Raw genomic sequence first — 21530 nt, forward strand, 5'->3', positions numbered from 1 at the left:
ATTAACTGTTTAGTATCCGTGAAAGTGCACAAATGTGGGTAAATGAAATAAAGCCGCTGGACGTAACTTCTCGGGATCATCCTAAAAGTCCACTGAAGAAATCTCAGTAAATGACCACCATTTTACTGAGATTATATTTCATACCATACCATCTCATCTCATTTCATTTTTTCATTTCACTTCATATTATCATTTTTCATAAAAATAAGAATATAAATTAAAATAAGACTTGACCTAAAGGTCTTAGTTACCAGGTTATAAAATCCCTTAAAAAAACATTACAAATTATATTTCGAATGCTAAAAATACCACATCCACCATTTCCCGACTACACGTTAATCGCAGAGCAATACCTCGGGAAGAAAGGGTGAAATTTCAGTCACGCGCCAACTAAGCGAGGCACCAACTCATAAATATTCTAATCTAAGCGTAACTGTTTCGTTCTTTTTGCGATGAAACATTTAGACGAGAACCAATGATGTGTGTGATGATTGAAGCGTGAATGTTTAGTGTGAACGAAGACAAAGCACTACAAGTCAAGTAGTAGTTGAAGTCTACGTTGAAGTAGTTGAAGAAGGATAAGACGTCCGGTGCATTCGTATCTAGCGACGCAACGGTGTTCGAATCCCGCAGGCGGGTTCCAATTTTTCTAATGAAATACGTACTTAGCAAATGTTCACGATTGACTTAAACGGTGAAGGAATAACATCGTGTAATAAAAATGAAACCCGCAAAATTATAATTTGTGTAATTACTGGTGGTAGGACCTCTTGTGAGCCCGCACGGGTAGGTGCCTATTTCTACCGTGAAGCAGTAATGCGTTTCGGTTTAAAGGGTGGGGCAGCCGTTGAAAACATGCTGAGACCTTAGAACTTATATCTTAACGTAGGTGGCGGCATTTACGTTGTAGATGTCTATGGGCTCCAGTAACCACTTAGCGCCAGGTGAGATGTGAGCTCGTCCACCCATCTAAGAAATAAAAAAAGGTAACGTATTTTATAACCAATTTATAACCAATAATAGAGCGCTGGAAGATATATTTTGAAAAATTAATGAATGAGGAGAACCACTGGAATAGGGTGATTAATAGGAAGCCAGAGAACGTCGGACTTGTGAATGAGATCATTATGTATGAACTTAGAGAAGCAGTAAGAAGTATGAAAAGCGGAAAATCGGAAGGACCAGACGGTATACCAGTGGAAGTGTGGCGGGTAGCCATCATACAACGCAAGATAATTGACAGATGCCTGAATCTCGCTTACGACATTTTCAAGATAAAGCGCATATATACAAGTTCCGACCAACAACATTCGGCCCGTCGATCTACCGAGCAATATCACCCGCTCGGTGGAAGATCTTCCCTTTAGTCGTTAAACTTCCCAAAGTAGTATGGAAGATATTGGGAGAAGACGGATATAAGTGGCTAACTTTATTCTTCAATAAGCTGCTGCAAGAAGAAGTGATCCCTACGGAATGGTGCACCAGCACACTGGTGCCCATATACAAAAATAAAGGGGAAGTGCAAGATTGTGGCAGCTATCGGGGAATAAAGCTTATGTCACATAGTATGAAAGTTTGGGAGAAAGTGATAGAAAAGCGATTGCGAGATGAAGGTGAGATCATCCAAAACCAGTTCGGGTTCATGCCTGGTCGCGGGACAACGGACGCCATATTTGCACTCCACCAAGTATGCGAAAAACATCGCGACGTGCACAGGAATCTGCATATGGTGTTCGTTAATCTGGAAAAAGCGTACGACCGAATCCCTAGAGCAGTTTTGTGGTGGGCATTGAATGAGAAAGGTATACCTGGTAAGTATGTGAGGTTAATCTGTGCCATGTACAGTCGAGCCAGGATGTATGTACGAACCGTCGCAGGGAATTCCGACGAGTTCAATGTGGCAGTGGGCTTACACCAAGGGTCTGCGCTAAGTCCCTATCTCTTCCTGCTGGTGATGGATGCCTTGACATCGGAGATCCAGGAAGAGACCCCTTGGTGTATGCTATTTGCTGATGACAGAGTGCTCGTCGGAGAAAACAGGCTCGAGGTCCAAAACATACTGGAGAAATGGCGATGCAAGTTGGAGAGTGTTGGCCTAAAAATCAGCAGATCGAAAACCGAACATCTGTTCTGTGATTTTGGCGGTCTCTCCAATTTTACACCCATTGCTCTCAATGGAGCATCTTTGCCAGTATGTAAAGAGTTCCGATACCTAGGGTCTGTTATCCAAAGCGACGGTGAACTGGATCGTACTGTGAGGCACAGAATTGACGCAGGATGGATGAAATGGCAGCAGGTCACGGGCACCATATGTGACTCACACATTCCTCTTCCCCTAAAAGGGAAGATATAAGACCTTAATAAGGCCTGCCGTCTTGTATGGATCAGCTTGTTGGACCACTAAAGTGGCAGATGAAAGGCGATTGCATGCAGCAGAGATGCGAATGTTGCGATGGATGTGTGGAGTAACGAGAATGGATAGAATACTGAATGAATATGTTAGAGGAAGTCTGAAAGTGGCACCTGTGACAGAGAAGCTGAGAAGTGCGCGTTTGGGATGGTATGGACATGTGATGAGACGAAATGAAAATGAGGTTGATAAGAAAATGTTAACTGTGAATGTGAAAGGATAAAGAAGAAGGGGTAGACCTAAGAAGAAATGGATGGATTGCGTGAAAGACGATATGGGTAAGAGGGGAGTGAACGAAGAAATTGTTTATGATAGAAGAGTATGGAAGGAGAAAACATGTTGCGCCGACCACAGGTAACTGGAACAAGGGCAGGATAATGATAATGATGATGTATTTTATAACCAAGACCAACAATTGGTGAGACGGTGCTAGAAATACCGATTTTAGGATACCACAGACCCTTGACGAAATCAAAAACTCTTAATAATTTTATTTTTGCCAGGCATGTATGTCACAATTATTATTATTTTGTAAGTTAAAATATACATTCCGCAACACATCTATTGGCCCACCTGGTGTTTTAAGTTATCTTTTTTTGTTACATAATAATGTACAAGCAAAGGAGCCAGCCAGGAGAAGGCACGGTTAACCTTAAATTATTTTTTATAATATTTCTAGAAAAATCACGCATAAAATTCTCAATAAAAAAAATTGGCACCCCTGTTTCCTACAAAACCTCATATATTTAAACACTACTCAATGTATGTAAGAACTATTCAAACCATAAGGAAACCTACTTTGACGACTGAAGTAATCTAGCGTATATTACTTTCATATAATTTTTTCTGACTGTCTGATGTCTGATTTCGAATGCTGTACAATTTTCTGGGTGCAAAGAAACGTAACGATCAAAAAAAATGTAAACTAAATTAAGATATGTAGTGGTAGTATGTAAGTACAGTAATATATAACTAAACAAGACGATAGTTATCTCAATATTCAAAGGTTGAATGTCTATTACCGCGAAAACGTAAAACGTAGGTATTCAAGCTGCCCAATTTTTCTGAGAATCCTCTAGAGAAATTAGAACTGCTTTCCAGCTAAATATTGGGTACATGCATTTTCTTTTAAACGAGACAATAAAACGCAATCGTTCGGATTATGATCTGATTTAGACGATGATCAGTCATCAGCTCTGGCGAAGGCAAAAACAATATTTTCAATCAACGCGTCTGTAAACGAATAACTAGTATAATTATGTGAATTGTTCCATTTTTGCAGACTTTAATTTTTAAACTCGTCCTTCTTCAGTCCTTCGTGACAAGAGACATTTTGTAGTGGAAGTGCAGATCTTCCAAACATAATTTTTTTTATATAATACTAGCTAACCCGGCAGACTTTGTAGTGCCTCAATCGATAAATAAAAGACCTAAACTTTTGTATAAAATAAACTTCAAACAAACAAAAGAAAACAAAAGAAAATTGTTATTTTTATATAATTCCGAGCATTTATCTACCTTTTAAACCTTCTCTGGACTTCCACAAAGAATTCAAGACCAAAATTAGCCAAATCGGTCCAGCCGTTCTCGAGTTTTAACGAGACTAACGAACAGCAATTCATTTTTATATATATAGATAAATCGACTATCAATACAATACGCCAGCCGCACAAAAGCGCCCGGACCGATATCCCCGGATTAAATAATTGAAACCTAACTCTCAAATAACCCGATACAAATAATAAATAACGACTCTAATACAATAAAATCGGGTGAAATGTGTCCGGTCTCCCTCCTCCCATTCACGGGAGGTCCAAATTTCATTTTCGTTAATGAATGACATCGTGGTGGCCTAATATATCTTGGGATTCCTGTAATAATATCATCTTAATGCTTCGTTTACCTTTAGGTCAGTCGCTCGACGCATGTAACTGGACTAATATTGATTTAAGAAATAGTTTAGGGTTGGCCAGCAGGAGTTAGTCTAGTCTTAACTAGTGTTCTATTAACTTAATACTAAATGTTGCCCATCGTTTATTCCTTCTTTTTTCGGCCAGAGGTCCGAACCTCAAACGAGGTGTCCACTAGGGGTATGTGGAACTTGATGGTCTGCAGATATTGGGAGCAGACCACGGGCCCAAGGATGTTTTAGGGCCAATCAAACAACTCCTAATAATATTATGATATCTCCGGTAATTATTAACAATAACTAAACTCTAAGCTTCGGAGAGTGTGGCAACCCTTTCTTAGTCAGAATGAAATTTCATGGTTAAAAGTATAAAGCTATAAGGATACTCCTCTTACACTTTGAGAGGATTAAAAACTTCACCCTTACAATAACAATACAAACAAAATATGCTCACCTGAAGCATTAAGTTACAAAAGTAAAAAATTGTCAAAAGCGACCGTTTTCCTTAGCTTTTTGCTTTACTTGTTGTAATACGTATATTTTGCTCTTTTTTTAAGCAAAAGATTAAATGGAAACTTACTCCACTTGAATTTAAAACATCTAATTCCAGAAGCTCTTCGAATTTATGACCAACAAAACTGGGCGAGAATTATCGGTGCACATACGTAGACTTCCAAAGGCGGTCTTTAAACCATTCACCGAGCAACAGTATTAAAAAAATAGCAAAACTATTAAAACTCGGCTTTATAAACGACAACGGGAAGTAATTTTCGAAGTTAAACTACTGCTGTAAAATTGTTGATTAATTAATCGCGTAAAACACAAGTAAGTGGACTGGCGTCCATCGTGCTTAGTGCGAGTTTTTTAACGTTCTCGATAGCGTAAAAGTTAACTCAAATTTGTATGGAGTTGTAACAGCGCCCTTAGCGGCAAACGTAGGCAAACTTTTCAACTCCATACAAATTTGAGTTAAGTTTTACGCTATCGAGAACGTTAAAAAACTCGCACTATGCACTCAGTACTGTCTACAAGTTATCGAGTGATGTAAGCAAACTCTAAGTGAGACTAATGTCCCATATCTTAATAGGAATCTCGGTCTCATAATGTCCAAGTCATCAGCGTTTTCCGAAAATACCCTTCTTAAAGACCAAGGAGGTTTCTGCTGATTTCACATTCTGTTTTAATAACATCACTTATTTTAAAATTGAATCGAGGTCTGTAATTGGGTGCTAGATTGGAGACCGCGTTTTTTTTTAAATTAAATTTCAGAGTTACTTCATAACCGACTTTGGAAAAAGCATTTTCGGGGGCTACCGACAAAGGAACGATCTTCCACAAAGCGGGTGTGTTTGTTCAGTAGACCGAGGGTCCAATGTGCATATATTGAGATTCGGCCACCTGTCAAACATTTGGTCTTTAAATTAAGGAGGGTAGAAGTAAGGAGCTCCATCTCAGTGCATTAAAATGCTTCTTACCTCTACCCTCCATACTTTATAAGCTGGCTATTTTTTAAGGGATTTTATGACCTGGTAACTAAAACCTTTAGATCATGTCTTATTTTAGTTTATATTCTTATTTTTATGAAAAACTAGCGACCCGCCCTCGCTTGGCTTCGGAAACTGTAATTTATTATTGATTTCTCCACTATTTAATGGATGCTATTATACATAATATAAACCTTCCTATTCAATCACTCTATCTATTAAAAAAACGCATCAAAATCCGTTGCGTAGTTTTAAAGATTTAAGCATACATAGGGACAGATAGATATAGGGACAGAGAAAGCGACTTTGTTTTATACTATGTAGTGATGGTAATATGCAGTGAAATGAAATCAAATGAAGGTGATTAATTTCAGTCCTTAATCAACTGGGATGAAATTAAATGAAATATAATCTCAGTGGTCATTTACTGAGATTTTTTCAGTGGACTTTTTGGAGGATCCAGAGAAGTTACCGGCGGCTTTGTTTCATTTTCCCACATTTGTGCACTTTCGAAGATATTAAACAGTTAATGAAATCCCGTTATTACACATTTAAACCTGAAGATACACCAAATAGACAAAATAAAACAAATCACACAACTTCAATCCACACGTTCCCGCCAAAAAGTTCACATTCTTAATTTTATTTATACTAGAGGTCCCGCAGTAGTCGAAATTCGACTATAATTAATTGGAATTGTAAGTTTGTTCAATATTATGATTGTATTTTATACTTCTATAATCACAAATTAGGCCAAGACTACACTATAAAAAATATTAACAAAGACAAACAATATTTAATCTATTCTCAATTTGACAACAGACGTCAAGAACAGAAGTTTGACAATAATATAGTATGCATGCGTGTGTGCGTCAAATACATGTAGTGTGTGTAATGTTTTCTTTATTGATTTAATGTATCTTTTATGCATTATTTAAAAAAATATTTGCATTGTGCACTTCTTCTTTATATTCTCTATAAGTGTGGAAAATTTCATACTCCTCCGTCCACGCAATATTCGTAAAAAGGGATACAAAGTTTTTGCTTCACGTATTAATATATAGATTTTATACAGGTACGTAGGTATTGTAGGTAGATGCAATACGTACCGGTACGTACGATTAATGATAATTGCGAATTACTATTTTACTTCCAGTGGTGTTGTTTTCGTATAAAATCACATCATATAATATACCTAATAAGTTTGTTTAGAACACTTTTTTTTTATGCCTTTGTTAGCTTGATATGTATCCATGAAACGGAATCTTTGAACTTGATTGTCACCCACATTAAGGGTTTGGATTGAATTGCAACTTCACACATTTATTACGAACCAATGATAATATATTAATTTAATAAAATTTCCTGATTATCCTCATCAGGATCGAGGTACGAACGGTTAAAACATGGTAACGTCTTGTGCCACGGACTAATACATGTTTTTTTTATTGCTTATTTGAATGGACGAGCTCACAGCCCACCTGGTGCTAAGTGGTTACTGGAGCCCATACAATGTAAATGCGCCACTTACCTTGAGATATCATTTCTAAGGTCTCAGTATAACTAGTTACAACGGTTATCCACACCCTTCAAACCGAAACGCAATACTGCTTCACGGCAGAAATAAGCGGGGTGGTGGAACCTACCCGTGCGGACTCACAAGAGGTCTTACCACCAGTAATTACAAGAGGTCCTACCACCAGTAATACAAGAGGTTCTACCACCAGTAATATTTACATCGTAAATGCCGCCACCCACCCTTGAGATATGAATTCTAAGGTCTCAGTATAGTTACAACGGCTGCCCCACCCTCTAAACTGAAACGCATTACTGCTTCACAGCATGTACGCGCTTGTTGTCTTCCTTGGATATGCGAACCTATTCTTAGACTCCTTCTTTGGAGTCGAACCCTGATTCGGCGTTAAAACCCCAATAGTCACGGACCCATTCATTGGATGGAAGAACTTGATTGATCAAAGTTAACTGGGAGAATCTCATGTGATGGTGATGCATTGGATGAAATGGTTAGATTACGAAATAAAAATCATTTAATTACTGTATTCACATATGATGCACTAAAAATACGATTCTTCATTATTATGAAATAGTCATCGTTAAAGACAAAGAAAACAAAAATAAATAATAGTAAGAGAAACAAAAAAACGCTTTTTTAGCTAATACTAGAGGCTAGTAGAAATAATTGTCTAAAAGTTAAACTAAATATAGAGTGATTAATGATAAAGCGTGGGGTGTTTTTTAATTTTTATTAAAAAAAATACCAATATCTGTCTATAAAATATTTATAATAAAAAACATCTAGTTTTTTTTTTAAATTGTTATTTTGATATAAAATTGTATGTATCTTATTGCTAATTGTTTTTTATTAAAACTATTTATAAAATAACCTAGAACATCAAGCTACCACCTCGTGTCATCATTGTAATACGATCTTATATTAAATAATAATTTAATAGAAGTTTTTCATAAGATGTAACATTTTTACATTTACATTTATTTTTTAATCTTAACTTTAGTCAGAATGTTTATAAAATATAAAAAGAAAATCACAGAATTAAAACTGAATCAAGTAAAAGAAACACCAAAAGAAAAACAGAAAAAAGTATCTTCCAATGGCACGATGCAATGGATATGATTTTGAAGTCGTCGTGGCCTAAAGGATAAGACGTCCGGTGCATTCGTGTTGAAGCGATGCACCGGTGTTCGAATCCGAGGTACCAATTTTTCTAATGAAATACTTACTCGATAAATGTTCACGATTGACTTCCACGGTGAAGGAATAACATCGTGTAATAAAAATCAAACCCGCAAAATTATAATTTGCGTAATTACTGGTGGTAGGACCTCTTGTGAGTCCGCACGGGTGGTACCACCACCCTGCCTATTTCTGCCGAGAAGCAGTAATGCGTTTCGGTTTGAAGGGTAGGGCAGCCGTTGTAACTATACTTGAGACCTTAGAACTTATATCTCAAGATGGGTGGCCAATTTACGTTGTAGATGTCTATGGGCTCCAGTTACCACTTAACACCAGGTGGGCTGTGAGCTCGTCCACCAGTCTAAGCAATAAAATATATATATGTGGAGAGTGTTATTTTTATTACGTTTTTTCAGTTTGTTTTTTTTAATATTTATTTTGTGCCTGTTGCAATGGCAACATTCTATTAGATTCACAAAGAGATATTTAAGGTTAGAGGGAGTAGTTCAAAAATGGAATAGTTTTAGAAAGACGTGTACGAAGCGATTGTGAAGAAAAATAAAGAATTTCGCTATATTCATCCCACTTTTACTTATGAACGATCCCACATATATATATATATATATATATACTACGAGATATAAGCCAAGTACGTAAGGCAGGCGGTCATTCGCAAAACTTATGTCAAGTTCTTAAATGCCGACTCCAGTTAAAGTGGGAAAAAGGCAAGAAGAAGTCATCATTGTAGTCTATATTCTTACTAGCAGTTCACGTCATTAGGGATCCTCCCGATCCATTAACGGTGCTTTTAGGTACCACAAGCACGGGTCACCGTCCTCGTCGAACCCGTCGTTTGCGACGATGGGCTCGACGAACGAAGCGAATTAACCCATAGACACAGCCCACTGAGTTTCTCGCCGGATCTTCTCAGTGGGTCGCGTTTCCGATCCGGTGGTAGATTCTGCGAAGCACTGCTCTTCCTGGGGTCAGCGTTAGCATCACTCCGGCTTGAGCTCCGTGAGCTCACCTACTAGCTAAGGTTATGCTGAAATAGCCTCTCAAGAATAGAATAGAAGGTTAGAAAGTCTTGTATATTAATTGTTTTTTAAATTAAGAAAGTAAATACAATAATAATAAAATATAATTAACAACAAAATACATTTTTTTCATCTGTTCACACTGGTTTACGTTCAACTTTGTCGCTAAAACAGTGATTATTTCACATGGAGACAGGTCCCACGACATCTGTTATTTAAAATTAGAACTAAAAGCGCCGACATGTTTGATTTTGCCGTCGGAGCGGTAGTGTTGAACTCATAAGACATAGAAACCAATAGAAACTTAGTTTATTACTTATTAAATACATAAAATTAGGATGACATTTATTTCGTGATATTTTTAATTAGTTTTTTAATAAAACTTAATTTCATAGAGCGTAAGATGCAATTTTAGAAAATGAATAAAACTTGACGAGCGCTGCGACATCTTTTATTACCTTTTGGTAATAAAACTGTAGTTCACATTCCAATCGTGGCGCTCACAACCCAAACAATAAATTCAAACATGGTGGCAATGTGCTACACAGTTTGAAAATGCAGTCCGTGTCATGCCGTGAAAAAAATCATTTAATGCTTGAATTTGGTGGAAAATGTCGGACCCTAAACGTGTTACTCTTATAACAGTGGGTGCTCCAAAAAGTGTGAAGAATAACGTGAGATTAACCATAAATTTGGATGAAAGCAACGAAAGTAAATATCCGGAGCTGAATTACAGGGAACTAGTCATTGTAGAAGAGGTAAGTTATAACAGAAAGTCATAGCATTTTACGCAACCATACTGCTTTTCCAGCTCTTTGTGACACAAGAAACCCGGTATAAAAATATCCGGACGAAAGAGTTGATAGATAAACAGACACAGATGATTTTTTGAAGTCATGTCGAGATGGGCTTTGGATATTTTTTGCCTACGTTACACGATTGTGTGTTAGGTTTGTGACATGAATTTGCGTCCACGAACTGTACGAGAAGCCCAGATAGCGGTCGCCATGTTTGCAACAATCATAGAATTCTGTTGTCAGCTTAGGCCACAGTGACGAGAGCTCAATGTTTTGATTACCAACACTGGTTATGAAGTTGTTTTTCGTCGAAATTTATAAATTTATTAGCAAATTATATTTCACGATGTAAGTGCATTGATAATGTCATGACTGTGTAGTACATACGGTACGAAAATAATTCGCGAAAGTGCTTCTACGATGACCTAGGCTAACCTACGTGCAGGGTTTCCGGTAAAACGATACTTTTTAGGTTATTTTAGTTGAATTAATAATATTTATGAAGCATAAGAACATCATTAAATAATTTTGTCATGAATACGCAAGTTAAATTTCATGCACTGTATTTAGATAGCATCACGTGTGTACAGACAGGTTTAATGTACAATTAATATAGTCGTACTGCTCTAACTCTTTGATTTGGTACAGAAATTAATGTTTGCTGTACTATTTTTGCGGGACCTAATTAGAAAGGACCATTATATACATAATTATAACGTTCGTATTTTGTAATGCGGCTCTGTGTGTGTATGTTCGCGGTCTTAAGTCGTTTTGTTATCGAGTTGATATCCTTCAGAAAATTGGTAGTGTAGTATATTCGCGACCTTTTGCTTTTCTTTTCTGTTCAATCGATATAGATAAGCGTATATGGATAACTTGGTGCTTATGCATTGGGTGTGCAACGTTTTATTTATGTGCGCGTTTGCCTGTGTGCGTCTACAAGTTTTATGTTAATGTGTTTGTGTGTTCTTTATGAAGTTTGTATAGGTGGATAATTGTAATAATGGTAGTGATTTGTGATTAAAAAAAATTTGTATTGTACTGAAATGTCACCATTATACTAGGAAGTACATTTGTATTGGAATAGGTGTTTTAAAATACCTACTATATCCATACGCGGTGCCTTTTTATTGTATTAATATTGTAATTGCATTTATTTATTTTGTGTGGTTGCTTTCAATGACGTAGGTATGTTATTGATGGGTATTTTTTATGTGCTGTTAACTTTTTTTTTACAACATACAACTCGACAAAATCGTTTCGTGCCATATTTTGGCCTTTATCCAATTCAAATAAGATCTATATTTCTATGAAAAAACTTTGTAGGATTATTGAAGTGCGCCGCGTGGCTTGATTAAGGTTCATTTTCGCTCGTGAATCTACAATTGTTGAGCGCACCACATTATGACTTTTATGTAGAAGATATTGGTATCATTTTTATTTGCTTTCTGTTTTTAATGATGTGTAAAGAGGCTGGCTCTTATTCGGAAATACTATAAAGTTGATAATCGTATAAACCAGCTCACTGAGCATTTAGTGCATTACCTACTAAGTATATTAATTAAGTTTAGTCGCTTATTTGTACAAGTTTGAGATCATACGGGTAAAATTTTAAATGTTAAATGTTTCACATATTCTATCACTTATTGTCAGTTGTTTTGTAGACATAGTAATAATAATAAACAACTAGTCGCTTTATTGAATTGTTATTATGAACAACATGTTATCATGCATGTGTTTAGAATAAAGTTTATTGCGTGTAGTTAGTTGAAAGACTACACGCGAAAATGGACTTTATTCCATTCAGTCTGTTAAGTTTTGTTTTGTAAGCATATTTTTAAACGATAAGAATGACGTAATTTTACCTTTATACAACAATGTCTATCTATGAAAACCAAGCTTGGGATTTAATCATGTTAGAAAAGAGCCTTAAGCCCTATTGATAGAATTTAAAATTGCATGATAACATTAGAAACTCCACATTTTTATCATGCTCTCACACTCTAGGTATTCCTCATCCTATTCCCACTAACTTAATTTAGTGACGTGCTTTGACGAATTGCTATAGATATTGCTCAAATGAGAATAGGATATAAATAACATTGTACTGTTTTTTTTTTTAATTTCAGTCATAGAAACATAATTTTAATGAAAATACCTAGTAATAAGGTGCAATTTAATATCTATTCGAAGCATATTTCGTCAAAAAATAGATTTGTTCCTAACAATTACTAAGCACGTGGGATAATAACAATCGAAATAGACTTTAACAAGGTTGTTAATTTTCTGCGTTTTTTTCTTTTTCTACATCACCTCGCTCACTGAGGTTCAATGAACTCGCAATGTTGGTTGCGTAAGTGGTACCTCGCAATTTTATTATTGTCATTGCTTGATAGATTCGAATTTAGAAGCATAGGTTGGTTTTTTTTTAATGTTCGTTTTTATCAGCGTACATAGCACAGCGATTCTCAAATGTTTTTCTAAGCTTATTTTTTTGGGTAGACTGCGCCTTTGAACTTTTTTGGGTGTGGCATCATACTTACTGTTGCATAATTTGTAGTTAATGATTTTAATGCTCGAAGTTCTAGTTTCCCAAGCACCGTGGTGAAGTCGATTGCTCTCGATACATTTTTTTTTCCTACCTAAGCTGATAGCCTTAAGAGGCTATGTCAGCGTAACGGGTAACCTGACGAGTGTTACGCGATGTAACTAACGTACTAGGAATGAAAATTCGTTAGTGAAATAAATTAGGAAGGACTCCTCTGCATTTGTAAAATTTTTACATTTTACACATTTTACACTTTACTGGTGGTAGGACCTCCGAGTGGGTACCACCCACCACTCTATTTCTGCCGTGAAGCAGTAGTGCGTTTCGGTTTGTAGGGTGGGGCAGCCGTTGTAACTATACTTGAGACCTTAGAATTTATATCTCAGGTGGGTGGCGCATTTACTTTGTGGATGTCTATGGGCTCCAGTAACCACTTAACACCAGGTGGGCTGTAAGCTCGTCCACCCATCTAAGCAATAAAAAAAACCAAACCTAGTGCGAAACAAAAAAATTGGGTCAAATTGCAATAACCACATTAACCACTATTATTTGAAAACATTATAATTTTTTTTTTTTCTAAGCAAAAGTATTTTATAAATAAGTTCCAGAGCTGTGAGCAAAGAATTCGTAGTCATTTGCGGGAAAACCGCTAAGAATACTGGAAAATTGCTAAGAAGACTACGGTTCATCATTGTCGTTAAAGATTCTCGGTTTGATGTTACAGAGGAGGAAAAGACAAGAGAATGGAAAGACTGCCGGACTCGACCCGTTTTCGGACAACGATGACGACGTCGAAAGGGAGGCACGTAAATTTGAACAGAAATACGTAAGTACGTTTTCGAAATTCTGAACTACTGTTTTTGGACCTTCGCCGTCGTTATAGACACTAGCCTGCTAAGATCGTCGCCGGTTACGGTTGTTCCTGGACGCTATCACTGTCATGTCGGTGCTGAACGCTAAGGATTTCAAATAGCCATGTATAAGCGTGTGTTTGTGTGTGCGTGTGTGTGCGTGTGTTTGTGTGTGTACGTGTGTTTGTTTGTTTGTGTGCGTGTGTGCGTGTGCGTGTGCGCGAAGTTGTTTGTGTGCGTGATTTTGTGCTTGATAGGAGTGGGTAATATCGGTTTTGCCGCGTATCGAATCGTATCTATAAATCGAGTATCAATATCGGATATTGAATCTATATATTTTCTGAATCTATATATTGATGGATGCTAGTAGATTTTCTCGATTCATGATATTTGAGATTTGAAACGATACGCTGATATAATATCGTAGTAGATATAGATTTAAGTCAACGTTATACGGTTGGTTTTCTGATATCAATTTATAATATGATTTTAAAGTAATAAAAAGAACATGAAAATAAAAATATCAAAAAAACTTTCCTTCATGCTTTTATCAAGCTTAGGACTGGCTACATTATTTTCAGTTTTTAGTATTTTGTGTATTAATTTAAAATTACAAAATATACCAAAAGAGTGTATATTTCAAAAGTTTAATACAAACACAAGAAATAAACTCAATTATTTGGATTCAACTAAAAATAGAAAAATGTGTACTTTAAAAATCAAACACAAAAAACTTTTAAGTATTTATAAACACTTGTCCAAAAATTCTAGTTCAAGGTCAAAGCGCGTGAAATTAAATTCAACGATGCAAATAGGCTATACTGCATTCAAGTTAGGGTCGAAAGTTGAAACTTCTTTCCTAAATTGTATCCTGCTGATACGCTAAGAATAATCTACAGACATATGGACTTAAATATTATAAGGTTTACAATTGTATGGATAATACCTGTTTCTGTTTCATTCATCACATGATATCCCTATCGTACGCTCACTCACTCTGGCCGATTCGATACGAACCAAACGAATATTGCTGATACACGAATCGGTACGATATGCCGATGCGCATCACATCGAGCAATATCGTGTATCGGCTGATATCGATACATAGATTTCGATTCACGAATCGGTACGATATGCCGATGCGCATCACATCGAGCAATATCGTGTATCGGCTGATATCGATATATAGATTTCGTGCGGGGCGATATCGGATTCAACGATATTGCTGCGATATATAGATATTGAATCTAGATACGATTTATATCACCCACTCCTAGTGCTTGAAGGTGTTTGTGTGTTTGTCCGCGAGGGTATTTGTGTGTGTGTTTGTGTACGCGATTGCGTGTTGTGTAAAACACTTATTATTCCGTATCTATAAATTGGTTCACGGCAGAATTGTCTGACGACGGTGCATAAAACAGCGATGCAACGTGAGGTTAATGATATGTCAAATGTTATCTTGCCTTAAAAATGTTAATGTCTTATCGAAAAGTGACGCGCTATTGATTCATTTTATGTTTAATGATTGTGTTTCGTCTTAGGGAGGTAAAAGCACCTACGGCCGAAAGGGAAGGTCAAAAATGGACGAATTCGCCGACATCGGTGCTGGATACGATGAGACTGATTCGTTTATTGACAACACACATGGAGTAAGTAAAATAATAATACATAGTAACTTATATTTTTTTTTTTTTTTTTTAAAGAATTTGTCTCCAAGGCCTTAGGCATTGATTTTGCCAATGTCAAAGTATGTATAAAAATGACAGGTGCTTATAGAGAAAAAAATATATCTTTTAAGATTTCGGAGAGTACTCAATGGTAGGCAAGGACTTGGCTGGACTTGCCATTTCTGACGTCCATGGGCGACGATAACCTCTTATCTTTAGGTGGGCCGTATGCTCGTCAAAGAAACCATTTTATTTGTAACTTCGTTTTTTTTATAGCCTTTCATTGGAACTAGGATGTTATTGTGAAAATGAATGAGACCCCAAATATTGTGGTCCGAACAGAAAATTGATAAGGATTTATTTATCGTTTAAAATTTTAATCGTTAAGGATTTATGTTTATGGAAACGAAAACGAATGTCGATTCGTGATTGTTCGATTAATAGATCTCAGACTGCCATCCCCGAGCCGGGTCGAAGGGACCACGGGGTGAATGTTAACCCCTTTTAAATTAGGTCTGAGCTTCAATTGATTTGTAGTAATGTCGTATGAAAGTATCACCTTTGCGGCAGATATAGGAGGAACCCACTAGTGGGGGACCTCAATACGCCCCACCACGACTTCGTATAGCGAAACTCAGTGATGATGAGGTAAGGGACCGCGTCAATTAGTGGGCGAAGGTGTATGACGATGATGTTTGGAACCTTTGGGTCTGCGGAGGGACTTCGGTTCCCTCTGTATTTTGTACCGAATGTTCCATGGGGAGTGCTCTGAGTAATTGTTTGAGATGATACCGGCATCTCGTTTTTACCATCGCACCGCCCGCCACCGGAGTAGAATTCATCCATACTACCTGGAGCCACTGCGGTCATCGACAGTGCGTTTCCAGAGGTCTTTTTTGCCACGTACCATCCGGCTATGGAATGAGCTCCCCTCCACGGTGTTTCCCGAGCGCTATGACATGTCCTTCTTTAAAAGAGGCTTGTGGAGAGTATTAAGCGGTAGGCAGCGGCTTGGCTCTGCCCCTGGTATTGCTGAAGTCCATGGGCGACGGTAACCACTCACCATCAGGTGGGCCGTATGCTCGTCTGCCTACAAGGGCAACAAAAAAAAAAAAAGGTCGTTTAGTGTCCACGAAAAAGCAACGAACTAAAAAAGGAATCTAGTTAAAATCTTGCCTAATTTATTGGTGGAGGCGATTTGCCGTAACCACTTTTTATTTATTTATTGCATAGATGGGTGAACGAGCTCACAGCCCACCTGGTGTTTAGTGGTTACTGGAGCCCATAGACATCTACAACGTAAATGCCGCCACCCACCTTAAAATATAAGTTCTAAAGTCTCTGTATAGTAACAACGGCTGCCCCACCCTTCAAACCGAAACGCATTACTGCTTTCCGGCAGAAATAGTCAGGACGGTGATACCTACCCGTGCGGACTCACACGAGGTCCTACCACCAGTAATTACGCAAATTATAATTTGGAGGATTTGATTTGATGCGGAGGAATTCCCTCTACCTTATCATTCGTTATGTAAAGATAAATGATCTGTCAAGCTCTCGACTGCTGGCAGGTTCTCTATGAGGCCGGGTACATCCATACAACTACTATATGTCGGAGAAGCCACAATATTAACACCATCGTCAGACATCGTAGAGGCGAATAGGGTGATCGAGCTAAGATAAATATTGAGTACACCAATCACGTTTGCTGAACAATTTAGAAATCTTCTCTTGACGTTAATAAAAGAAACCGAATAACAGCTCTTAGGACGGAGGCACCGCTCTTTAAGAAGACTGGTTGGTAAGGGTGATGGCCTGTACGCGCCTCCATCGGCTAGGCTCTGTCGTAGCACGAAGTTTTTACTGGTGGTAGAACCTCTTGTAAGTCCGCACAGTTAGGTACTACCACCCTGCCTATTTCTGCCGTGAAGCAGTAATGCCTTCCGGTTTGAAGGGCGGGGCAGCCGTTGTTACTATACTTGAGACCTTACAACTTATATCTCAAGGTGGGTGGCGCATTTACGTTGTAGATGTCTATGGGCTCCAGTAACCACTTAACACCAGGTGGGCTGTGAGCTCGTCCACCCATCTAAGCAATAAAAAAAAAGTTAGCAGAATTCCGACGATACCGCGATCGTGCTGCCATCTCTCGGGAATCGTGCTACGTTTCGTTTAACTACCAAAGTAATGACCGTCTCTGACATCTAGAATAAAAATATTTTTGTTCGCAGTACGATGAGATGATCCCGCCCGACCGCGACACTCTACACGGAGGGTTTTACATAAACTGCGGCGATTTGGAGTTCAAGAACCTGCCCAAGAACCAGCTGGCGACCTCGGACGGCGAGGCGGGCGGCAATCGAAGGAATAAAGTTAGTTTTTCCTCCTTACTTTGACTTCACCGTTAAAGATAAGTCAGTAGTGGTCATAATGAGATATATCTAAACTCTTCAATACACAGATACGATTTAATAGACAAGGAAACATAATAAAACATTAACAATATAATAAAATTAATAATATAATAAAACATTCTCATGTCATATGTTTTTCTACATATTCTTCGGTAAGCTAAGAAGAAGCTTTTCCATCTACGTCCAGACGGGTAGGCTAGCTCCCGGGCTCAACCTGAGAGAATTTGCTAGCACTGGTCCTAGCTAGAGCCATGCTTCGCAGAATCTACCACCGGATCAGAAACGCGACCCACTGAGAAGATCCGGCGAGAAACTCAGTGGGCTGTGTCTGAGGGTTTATTCGCTCGTCGAACTCTTTGTCGTAATCCTCCTCAATTGTGGAATACAATTATTATTTTGAAAAATCAGCTAAACCAATAAGAAAAAAAAATTAAAAAAATTAATTAAGTAATAATTTGTATATAAGCTAAGTATAAAATGATGATCTATTCCATGTAGTGTTCGACAACTGTACCCGGCTTCTGGCAATGTGCGGCTGCCTATGCGTATAGTTCATCTTCATAAACCACAAACAATAACAGCGATTTTCAATAAATAATAATTTTAAATGTTTATTAATAGATCTAAACTGTTAAGTACAGCTACCATTAAGATATTATCATGTATTGGCAGTCACTCATTGATTTTCTTTCTATATTTACAGAGGCGGATATCGTCGAGTAGTAGCGAAGAGGACTCTTCAGAGAGCTCGTCGGAGTCGGAAAGCGCTGAAGAGAAAGACCCGAAGGTCATCGCTAATGGCGCCGTGGATTCACATAAGACTGAACATCGGAAAAAGGTTACTAACATAATAATAATTAGATCGAGCACTTGTTTGATTCTCTTTCTCTCTTTCGCGCTCTCTCTCTTTCTTTCTCTCTCTCTTTCTTTCTCTCTCTCTCTTCCTCTTTCTCTCTCTCTCTCTTTCTCTCTCTCTCTCTCTCTCTCTCTCATCTGGTATCTGTATCTGTATCATCTGTAGATCTCGCTTAGCCGACTGTAGCGAGATATAAGCTCGTTCAGACAAACAAGCCAAAAAAAAATACATCGGGTTTTTTATTAGGTACCAAGGAGTTAAATAAATTGGGACAATTTTATTCAACGCAGCAATGTAATGCAATAAAATGGCCGGCGCGCCGTCAACCATTGCGCGGTGTGCGCGAGTTTAGGCGTACGGTCATTCACCCCCAGCCTCGCGCGTCATCCGAGTATGGAAAGCCACAGCACGCCTGTGATTTCATTTCAGCAGTATTTCAATTTATTAATACTGAGAAATTGTGCGATTTTTATGTTTGATTTTTTATCTCAAATTGGATCATTAATATATCGTTTGTTTACAGAAAAACAAAAAGATCGATAAGAACAAAGCCAAGAAGGTTCGCAGGACTGACTCATCTGCGGCGACGTCAGGGAAGCAGACCTCCGATGGTGAGATACACAAATGAAATTTTCAAACGCATTTATTATTGACTAGCTGACCCGGGCTGACCCGGCAAACTTCGTAGTGCCTCAATCGCTAAATAAAAGACCTAAACTTTTGTATAAAATAAACTTAAAACAAACAAAAGGAATCCGTCCGACGGGGGACACATCAAAGGAAAAACAACATTGTTATTTTTATTTAATTCCGAGCACTTTCGTATTTATTTACCTTTTAAACCTTCTCTGGACTTCCACAAATAATTCAAGACTAAAATTAGCCAAATCGGTCCAGCCGTTCTCGAGTTTTAGCGAGACTAACGAACAGCAATTCATTTTTATATACATATATAGATTTGTTTTCTCCGTAACTTCAGAATGTGTCTCATGCCGCGAAGCCCTGTGTAGTTCTTAAGTGTTGGAGAACCATTCTTTCAGTTTGAGATTTCGACCTCAGGCCTCAAGGGGAAAACGACAATCACCGTATTAAAACTTACTTGAATTAATTCTTTTTAATTGCTTAGGTTGGTGGACGAGCTCACGGCCCACCCGGTGTTAAGTGGTTAGCGGAGTCCATAGACATCTACAACGTAAATTCCGCCAACCATCTTAAGATATGAATTCAGTAAGGTCTCAGTATAGTTACAACGGCTGCCCCACCCTTCAAACCAAAACGCATTACTACTTCACGACAGAAATAGGCGGGGTGGTGGTGCCTACTCGTGCGGACTCACAAGAGGTCCTACCACCAGTAATCTAATATAGATATATAATACAAATCGACACTTGAAAGGCAAACGTGACTAAGCGACAATAACTGCTTTGTACATAAACTAGCGAGCTGCCCTCGCTTCGCTTCGGAAACAGTAATTTATTATTGATTTATCCACTATTTAATGGATGTTATTATACACATAAACCTTCCTCTTCAGTCACTCTATCTATTTAAAAAAAACATACGCATCAAAATCCGTTGCGTAGTTTTAAAGATTTAAGCATACATAGGGACAGATATAAGGACAAAGAAAGCGATTTTGTTTTAAAATATGTCGTGATGATAGCCAATAACCATATTCAATGTGCTAAAAATTTATATTTCTAGGTCTATTCAAATAATTTCAATCCTACAGCTAGATTCCTTAAAATAGAATTTTTGTTCAGGTATTTCAACTTTAGTCTACTGTAAAGTTCACGCATTGTCGCTTAGTCACGTTTGCCTTTCAAGGGTCGAATGATGTTGTTGAGATTTAAGATTTTGTAAAGACGATTGTGTGAGCGTACGTTGTGTGCGTTGCGGCAGATAATGCCGGCGGCGACGCGGACAGCGGCGACTCGCGGAGCTCGCGCTCGGACTCGCTGGCCTCCAAGCCGCCGCCCAGCTCCGAGACCGCCGCCACCTCCGACAGCTCCAGGTGCGACGCGCCCACCACTACACATATCTATACTCATCTATAAATCTACAATGGTCACTACTGAACCATGCATCCGATTGACTTGAAACCTTGTATCCGTGTAAAAAGAAAGAAGTTTTTTACTGGTGGTAGGACCTCTTGAGAGTCCGCACGGGTAGGTATCACCATTAGCGGTAGGCAGCAGCTCGGCTCTGCCCCTGGCATTGCTGAAGTCCATGGGCGACGGTAACCGCTCACCATCAGGTGGGCTCGTCTGTCTACAAGGGCAATAAAAAAAACCCTGCTTATTTCTGCCATGAAGCAGTAATGCGTTTCGATTTGAGGGGCGGGGCAGCCGTTGTATGTCTATGGGCTCCAGTAACCACTTAACACCAGATGGGCTGTGAGCTCGTCTACTCATCTAAACAATAAAATGTTTCACACGCACCCACGTATTTGCAGATATAACAGAGTTTGTGAACAGCATTTGCGTATACTTCTATTTTGTTAATGATGTTTTTATTGTTTATAAATTATAAACAGGGACTGACTTTTTGGCGGAAACGCGAGGAGTGAAGTTGTTTTATTTGTCAATTTTGTGTTTCTTGAGGTTTAAATGCGTAATAATAACGGTGGTTTATTATCTGTTTAGTATCTGTGAAAGTGCACAAATATGGGAAAAATCAAACAAAGCCACTGAACGTAACTTCTCGGGATCCTCCATAAAGTCGACTGAAAATGTCTCAGTAAATGACCACCAATTGCTGAGATTATATTTCCATACCATATCATCTCATCTCATAATATAATTTTTCATAAAAATAAGAATATAAATTAAAATAAGACTTGAC

General features: G+C 38.0%; 1 protein-coding gene and 1 long non-coding RNA gene across 7 annotated transcripts in view; both read left to right on the top strand.

The window, feature by feature from the left end:
* Positions 1 to 21530, top strand: part of LOC149499645 (uncharacterized) — a 280521-nt gene that overhangs the window by 239706 nt on the left and 19285 nt on the right. The gene's annotated exons all lie outside the window — the stretch shown is intronic.
* Positions 10055 to 21530, top strand: part of yem (yemanuclein) — a 30761-nt gene continuing 19285 nt past the window's right edge. For all 6 annotated transcript variants that reach the window (XM_089739419.1, XM_089739421.1, XM_089739422.1 and 3 more), the window contains exons 1-7: positions 10055 to 10311; positions 13623 to 13724; positions 15291 to 15398; positions 17648 to 17788; positions 18534 to 18668; positions 19210 to 19297; positions 20589 to 20700. In XM_089739419.1, coding sequence (XP_089595545.1) covers positions 10165 to 10311; positions 13623 to 13724; positions 15291 to 15398; positions 17648 to 17788; positions 18534 to 18668; positions 19210 to 19297; positions 20589 to 20700 — 833 coding nt within the window. In that variant the 5' untranslated portion in view covers positions 10055 to 10164. The remainder of the gene's footprint in view (positions 10312 to 13622; positions 13725 to 15290; positions 15399 to 17647; positions 17789 to 18533; positions 18669 to 19209; positions 19298 to 20588; positions 20701 to 21530) is intronic.

Source organism: Bombyx mandarina, chromosome A1, assembly GCF_030267445.1.
Source record: "Bombyx mandarina strain Sakado chromosome A1, ASM3026744v2".
Taxonomy (NCBI): domain Eukaryota; kingdom Metazoa; phylum Arthropoda; class Insecta; order Lepidoptera; family Bombycidae; genus Bombyx; species Bombyx mandarina.